General features: G+C 44.0%; 1 protein-coding gene across 1 annotated transcript; it reads right to left on the bottom strand.

Moving 5' to 3' along the window:
- Positions 1-567: 567 nt before the first annotated feature.
- pnhd (pinhead) lies at positions 568-5,158 on the bottom strand. Its single transcript, XM_063032018.1, is given in 4 exon segments — positions 568-727; positions 2,517-2,575; positions 2,685-2,866; positions 5,032-5,158. Coding segments are annotated over 4 exon segments (528 nt in total).
- Between the last annotated feature and the right edge of the window lie 3,637 nt (positions 5,159-8,795).

Below are 8,795 nucleotides of genomic sequence, written 5' to 3'. Positions count from 1 at the left end.
GGTTATCGGCACCCAATTGCCCGTTGTTGAGAACATCTACCACAAATGCTGCCTGGGCAAGGCGAGAAACATTATCAAGGATACATCTCACCCTAACCATGGACTTCTTACTCTCCTATCATCCGGTAGGTGCTACAGGAGCCTCCGCTCCCGCACCAGCAGGCACAGGAAGAGCTTCTTCCCTGAGGCTGTGACCCTGATGAACCTCACATCACAGCGCTAAGCAGTATTGCACCCATATTGTACTGTCTCAGTACTTTTATAATTGTGTGCTGTAGCACTTACTTTTTATTTGCAGTTATTTTGTAAATAACACTATTCTTTGCATTTCTGGTTAGATGCTAATTGCATTTCATTGGCTTTGTATCTGTACTCGGCACAATGACAATAAAGTTGAATCTAATCTAATTTAATCTAATGTTCCGCCAGTGCATTATGCAAACCAGCCTCATGATGCCCAAGACTTTTGGAAGGGCTTACTTTTGCTGCACTGCATTATCAGTCTAGGCATCTTACATCTGATACTGCTTTCGTAGTTGGTGTGCTCCTGCATTATTTCCTTGCTCATCATGAGGTTGTCCGGTGGCACTTACAGGATTTGATAGTATAGATGTTCCTGATCTTTCCATGTCTGTTCATGATTGCATGAATTTCATATTCCTGAGGAGAGTACCCATTGGATGAGCCATCTTCCCAAGCCACACATTGGTCACTATTACGCCTGTCCCTGTAAAAATTAAAGATAAAAAATAAACAAGTGTGCAGCATTATGCCTTAAAATGCAGGCAGGGTTATTATTACAATATATCCTGATTGCTTTAAATCCAAACCCAAAATAACCTTGAGTTTCCATATCCCTGTTCTGACAGCGTAGGCACCCTTTTAAATTGTGCCATTTGTGTAGTCTGTGAACACAGGTCACATAAAAATCAGAAGAATTGTGAATGGAACCATACATTGTCCATTCATCAAAGAGCATAGAACACCTGACATGTGTACAGTATATACATATAAATTGGACAACTTTCATCCCATCTGTAATATGCATTGCACATATCTTTGAACAAGTATATAAGAATACCTGTAACATGCAAGTGGACCAGGTTCATTTTTAAAATTTGTACCGTATGTTTCAGGGTAGTAAAAAAAAGCCTGACAAAAAGGTTCCTGTACCATCAGATTGTCAAAGATCTCCCTTATTTGGGATTTAACCATGTGTAAGCCTTGATATGGGCACGTGTGTTGTGCACGTGGCCAAGTGGTTAAGGCGTTCGTCTCGTTATCTCAAGGTTGCTAGTTCGAGCCTCAGCTGTGGCAGCGTGTTTGCGTCCTTGAGCAAGGCACTTAATCACACATTGCTCTAGTCTGTGCGAGGAGTGGCGCCCCACACAGACTTCCAATCTGCGCCTTGTAAGGCATGAAGATGCCTGACGCAGGCCTCTCATGGTCTGAGTCGGCGTTCCCTCCCTCCCCTCCCCCCCCCATGTGTAAGCCTTGATATGATAACTGATGTTATCAATGGGTCATCACTTAAAAACATGAAGTCTCTCTCTGTTCTTTATTGTGACAACTCCTCTGAAACTGAGATCAAAGAAGTTATTGATGTTTTAAATCCAAGCCCAAGCAATTAAATCCAAGCAATAAAAAGATGGTGTATAATGGTCTGTTAATAATTCTACGGTGCAGAAATGATCAAGCTTTAACTTGAAAGCTTTCAGGGTCATTTCAGTCGATCTCAATGGAAGGAATGAGATTTAAAATAGTGGTGCTAGAATAACTCCAAACATGAGAGAGTCTGCGGATGCTGGCAATCCAAGCAACACACACAAAATGCTGGAGGAACTCAGCAGGTCAGGCAACATCTGTGGAAAAGAGTAAACAGTCGACTTTATGGGCCGAGAAGACTGTTTGGAGTTATTCTAGCACCACTATTTTAAATCTCATTCCTTCCATTGAGATCTACTGAAATGACCCTGAAAGCTTTCAAGTTAAAACTTGATAATTTCTGCACCGTAGAATTATTAACAGACCATTATACACCATCTTTTTATTGCTTGGATTTAATTGCTTGGGCTTGGATTTGATGTTTCTCAACCTCCGCGTGCCATCTTGGCTGAACAAAGGAGCACTTTTATTAATAGACTAAAAGAACTGCACTGCTCCAAAGAGCACTGTACGAGGCCATTCTTACCCTCCGCCATATAATGAGTCAGCCTATAGTCGTGGAAGCAATGACCCTCTCCTGTTAGACTGCTTGAGGTAACTTATTTTTTATTCTTTCTTACTTCTCTTCTAATATTTATATATTTGTATATCTGTGCACTTGTAATGCTACCATGACTTTGTAACTCCCTTTGGGATCAATAAAGTACCTATCTATCTAATGCCAATTGGTTTGAGTTCTAGATCTGACACAGAAGCTGTAGTCTGCATCCTTAGAAAGCAAATCCTAGCAGGAGTGGATGAGGGAGGTGAGGATGGGAGAGTGGGGCATTCCATGGGCCATGTGTGCTTACCTTCAGAGACACCCACTTCCTGCAGTACACACTCCCAAACATCTGCCAACATCGATTTCCTGCAACATTAGCACAACAAAGAGGCGCAGTCACTTCAGAAACCTGAGTAGAAACAGCAGCCAGGCACTGAGCAAACGGTAGCAGCTGAGTAATTAACACCTGCAGTACCTTGAGCTCCTCTTCCTTCTCACCCCTGGAGTTAATGGTGATCACATAGTAATACTCCACATGGGGCAGTCTGTAGCGATTCTCTCGCACCTCCCATGATTGCACAGTCTGAATAAACTCCAAACCATGTGGACTGTCCAGCGCAACTGAGTCAAATTCAGTGGGTACACATCTCAAACCACCTACAGGGAGCTAAACAGAGCAAGGCTATAAAAATGGCTTCTCTCAGTGACGCTTTATGAAACTCTGTCCATGAAGCTTCACTGAGGAGAATTGCTCGGACACTGATCACCACATCTCAAACTGCAGCCCCATTGTTCTCAAAAGCAATGAGCACCGCCCACGAGAACGGTCCTTTAACCATATTGGTGATACAAGTTATATGGGAGGGCTTGCAACTGTTGATTCATTTATTCTTTAATTTGCACAATTTGTCTTCTTTTGCATTTTGGCCGTCAGTCTCTGTTTATGCATGCTTTTTTAAAATAAAATCTGTTGGATTTCTTTCTCTTCGTGAAAATGCCTGCAAGGAAATAAATCTCAAGATGTATATCACACAAAATGCTGGAGGAAATCAGCAGACCAGACAGCATCTATGGAAAAAGTACAGACAACGTTTTGGGCCGACAATTTTTTTCCATAGATGCTGCCTGGCCTGCTGAGCTCCTCCAGCATTTTGTGTGTGTTGCTTTGACTTCTGGCATCTGCAGATTTTCTCTTGCTCAAGATAGTACAAGAAAGCAGACTACGCTCTGTCCGCCAGAGAAAGCAGGATCTCCCAGTGGCCACACATTTTAATTCCACATCCCATTCCCATTCTGACATGTCTATCCACGGCTTCCTCTACTGTAAAGATGAAGCCACACTTAGGTTGGAGGAACAACACCTTATATTCCGTCTGGGTAACCTCCAACCTGATGGCATGAACATTGACTTCTTTAACTTCCACTAATGCCCCACGTCCCCCTCGTACCCCATCCGTTATTTATTTTTATACACACATTCTTTCTCTCTCTCTCTCCTTTTTCTCCCTCTGTCCCTCTCACTATACCCCTTGCCCATCCTCTGGGTTCCCCCCACCTTGTCTTTCTCCCTGGGCCTCCTGTCCCATGATCCTCTCATATCCCCTTTGCCAATCACCTGTCCAGCTCTTGGCTCCATCCCTCCCCCTCCTGTCTTCTCCTATCATTTTGGATCTCCCCCTCCCCCTCCCACTTTCAAATCTCTTATTAACTCTTCCTTCAGTTAGTCCTGATGAAGGGTCTCGGCCTGAAACGTCGACTGTACCTCTTCCTAGAGATGCTGCCTGGCCTGCTGCATTCACCAGCAACTTTGATGTGTGTTGCTTTACCTTTGCTTTAATCATTTTCTAGAAGTTAGACAGCTTAGTCTTGACTATAGGACTAACCGTCACCTCCCTACCTTTCCCAGCTGACTTGGCCACCCCTCCCCCTGTATTCTCGTTGATTCCCCAGTTTTAGGTGTGCCGAATCCCAGTGGTATGTTACTGATGCTGAATTAGGCATGTTACTGGAAGAGATGTAGTCTCGTCTGCCGTTGATCTCCTGTGCTTCATGTTGCCATCTAATCAACCCTCCACCCTCAGGCCCGAGATAACACACGGGCATGTAACAATACTCATTAACAATACTCTGTGCTAATTTCTGAAGAAATCAACAATGTGGGCCACTGATGCCCTCACACCACCACCCTCCACAGTGACAAATGCTGCTCTAGGCTTTGTTCTACACAGACATCAGCTAGATTTTAACTCACGGCTAACTTGGGCGATTGGATCAAGGGTTAAAATCTACCCACTGAGCCTGTATGCAGATTATGTGATGAATTTACACACAAGAACTTAACAGTGGTGTTTCGGTATTGGTATTTTCTATGTGACGTCTGGGTTACATCTCTATTTAACGTATTGGAATGCTTCCATGTAATATTTCAATGGAAAAGTCTCAGTGTGCCATTGTAGTATTTCCACGGTAGTGCAGTGGTTAGCACATCGCTTTACAGTACCAGGGACCTGGCTTCAATTCCCACTGCTGCCCGTAAGGAGTCTGTACGTTCTTGCCGTGATTGTGTGGGTTTCCTCAGGGTGTCCTGGTTTCCTCCCACAGTTGGTCATTGTAAGTTATCCCGTGATCCCGTGATTAGGTTAGGATTAAATTGGGGGCTGTGCGGGGGGGGGGGTTGCTGGGCAGCACGGCTCACAGTGTCAGAAGGGCCTATTCCACTGTGTATCTTAATCCCAATCCATCAGTCAATAAATAGATAAATCAATACTTCTATGTGATGTATTGTGCTGTGCTGCCTTGTAGTATTGCCAGTATTGCCTTACATTCCCTCAGTACGTAGAGTGTGTAACCACGAGACATCTCTGGATAATGTGCTCCATTTATGTTGTGTTGTACCTTGGAGTGGTTTGGTCTGGTTTCACAGTGCGAAATTTCCATGTGGTATCCCATTGTCTTCAACATGTATCTGAGGGTTTGTATAATGTCTTGGTAAGTGGACAGGGAGATATCTGGAGCAAGAGTTTAAATAATAATGGGGATACTAAATAAAGAAGCAGCTTTTCAGCCTACATACATCAAAGTTGCTGGTGAACGCAGCAGGCCAGGCAGCATCTCTAGGAAGAGGCGCAGTCGACGTTTCAGGCCGAGAAGGGTCTCGGCCTGAAACGTCGACTGCGCCTCTTCCTAGAGATGCTGCCTGGCCTGCTGCGTTCACCAGCAACTTTGATGTATGTTGCTTGAATTTCCAGCATCTGCAGAATTCCTGTTGTTAGCTTTTCAGCCTAGTGTTTCTGTTGGTGAAGTACAGAACCTCACCTTCTACCTCGTTATGAACTGGCACCTTATTATTTACCTGCACTTTGTTACTGTTACCTTTTATTCTGCATTGTTATGTTTCACCTTGTTCTATCTCGATGCACAGTGTAATGATTTGATCTGTATGCCAGACAAGCCTTTCACTGTATCTCAGCACACGTGACAACATTAAGCCAATTCCATAAGACCATAAGCAGCATTAGGCTATTCAACCCATCGAGCCTGCTACTCCATTCGATCATGGATGATTCTTTCAAAACCTACTTTTTATTTTCCCCTTTAACTCCCATTCTCCCCATAACCTCTGACACCCTTACTAATGAAGATCTATCAACCTCTGCTTTAAATATACCCAATGACTTGGCCTCCATAGCCGTCTGTGGCAATGAATTCCATTGACTCACTTCACTTTAGCATTCCAATTGAAAATTTAAATCCAATTCTATATTTTCTGCAACATCTTTTCTCTTTACAATTGAATAATGAAATAGCTGCTGCCCATGAAGCATGCAAATCTCAGAAATTAACCAGGATGAAGCATTGTTAATGCAGAGCATAAAACCTGTGAGAAAGGGACCCCCTGGGAAATGCACCCCGGTTAGCAACACAGTAAGACTGAAAAGGAATAACCCAAATCTGCATCTGCAGATTCTTTCTCGTTAGCGAGAATTCCATATTTATCGACTACAGAGCAGAGCAAAAGCCGGCATTGTCAGGCAGCGGAAGATAAAGGAAAGGAGGGCTGATGGTGGTCTGTGACCAGCAGAAAGAAAAGTCGACACGAGAACCTTTTGTGAGGGTGAGGAGTGTCAAAATTGGTGGAATGGGGTGGGGCTCTGATGAGTGATCAAGACTGCCCTGTGTCAGATCTTCTAAGCAGTGCGGGAAACAGTCCGTTACATAAAACACAAACATGCTTTACACTGCAATTTTGTTACCGTCTTCATTGGCTAGATGGGTAAGTATTAACCTGCCCAAACTGACCCTGAAGTAATTGGCTCTCTGGGGCTTTGCAGAGGGCAGTTAGAACCACATTGATGTGAGTCTGGAGTCGCATAAAACCCCCAAACTGGTTAGGGCAGCAGATTCCTATTTCTGAAAACACTGGGGACAAGGGTGGGGTTTTTACAATAATCTGTCAATTTCATGGTCACCGTTGCAATAACAGTTTTTTTTAAATTTCAGGTTTATTCAATATTTGAATTTGACTCCCTTGGCTGCTATCTTGAATTTGGACACCATCCTCCAAGTCTCCAGATCTCTGGACGAGAGTGCAATAATTTAGCCTCTATCCTATGTTGGGCGCAACAATCACCATTCCCAGTTCTGTAACATTGTAAAGCCTGGGGATTGGGAATAAATCTCCCTCAACCCACTGCCCATCACCTCATTATGCAGTGTCTATGTGCTGGGTAATGGAGGTGTTTATTTCCTTTCCTTGTACAGACGGTAGCGAGATCTTTACAACTCTTTAGATGCAATCACAGGCAATCAATATTCTCCTTGTGAAACCCTGGGCAATTAACACTGACCAGACAGAATCACAGAGATATACAGCACAGGGACAGGCTCTGTCGAGGAAATGATTTTGTTGTCAGTACATCAAAAACTAGGGTTTATAAATACAAATTACTTTCCAATGGGGAACCCAAAAGAATTTTTGTTTGCACAGAGAGTGGTGTGAATGTGGATCATGTTACCATAAGGAATCATTGAGGCGAAGAGCATATTTGCATCCAAACAGAAACTGGACAAGTTGCAGCGAGGGTGTTACACTTGTGGTGTTCGATGCAGGTGGGTGGGAGGAGCTTCGTCTGTTGTCTAATTACTCAATGCACCAGTCCAGTGGAGACACCACGGCTGAGGCTCACACCGGGAGCAACAATCAAAAGGAACTCAACAGCATCTCTGAAGCGAAATGGGCAGTTGACATTTCAGGCCGAGATCACAATGAATGGTCTTGACCTGAAACGTAGAGTTCCTCCAGCAGGTAGATTCTGTACCAGTTGAAACGTTGAGTTCCTGCGGCAGGTAGATTGCTGCACCAGTAGAAGGATGGGTTCATTCCTGAAGAGTTCCACATAATTCTCATTTTCTTGCTTTAAATAAATGCACTTAGGCCTGTGTAGTGCAGAATGTTAGACTTGATTATCATTGTTTTCACCCCCCAGTTGTGTGGAGTTGCCACCTCCACACTAATATTCAGCTGGGGTCTGCCAAAAAACTCCTCACCAGAAGTGTTCTAACCAATGGTAACTGACCAGAAATATTAAGTCAGCTTCTCTTCTTGTCAATGTTGCCCAACCTGTTGAGTTTGTTTTTTCCTTGGCATCATCCGTTTTATTTCTGTCTTCCATAAAGACTGATTTATACTTCTGCGTCAAATTGATGCCATAGGTACGGCGTTGCCGCGAACCCTACGCAGTGCCTACGCGGATCCCTACGCCATAGCCTGACATGCACCTCTCCCAAAATGTAACTACACGTTGCGGCAACGCAGACCGCAACAACTGTGAGTGGTCCACTTGGTAGCCTCGCATTTCCTCCTACGCTGCAATAGCTTCCCATTGGGCAACTGAAGGGCAGGGAAGGAACTCTGGCTGCAATGCTTTCCATAAAGATTTACAGACCTCCGAAATTATGGAGGGCACATTTCACTTTTACGAAAAGAGACTCCCGCTTCAAACTTGTTTACCCGGAGAAAGACTACCGTGACCATGAAACCTTGCACAGGCAGGTGTGTGCACATGTGTGACGTGCGCGAATTGCAGAGCGACGCAGACACACCAATGCACAAGTATAAATGCTCACAACGGCGTTGCCCACTTTCGTAGGCTACGGCGCAAGCTTGACGCACAAGTATAAATCAGCCTTAAGACGATTACTGACAGGAGCAGAATCAAGCCATTCAGCCCAATCAAGTCTGCTCCTCCACTTGGTCATGGCTGATTTAGTTTCTCTCTCAACCCTTTTCATCTACCTTCTAAAGAGCAAATAAAAAGCTAGCAGGACAATTTCCATCATCAATAACGAGCACTTGAGCATCAAAACATGTTGCTGAAGCATTTACAACTATTTTAAGGTTGAAATGCTCATCCATCTTGACTTCCTTCCAAAGTTTCCCCAACAACAGGAGTGGGTATGCAACCAATTGAATTAACTACTTCACACGACATTAAAAAAAAATCAGCAAAAGCTACAGGACAGGACAACATATAGATGGAAAAGCTGTGCTCCAGAAGAAGCCATATCTCTAGCCAAGCTGTTCAAA

Source organism: Mobula hypostoma, chromosome 24 (assembly GCF_963921235.1).
Source record: "Mobula hypostoma chromosome 24, sMobHyp1.1, whole genome shotgun sequence".
Lineage (NCBI taxonomy): Eukaryota > Metazoa > Chordata > Chondrichthyes > Myliobatiformes > Myliobatidae > Mobula > Mobula hypostoma.
The sequence above is the reverse complement of the archived record's forward strand: the minus strand, read 5'-3'. Positions and strand labels throughout refer to the sequence as shown.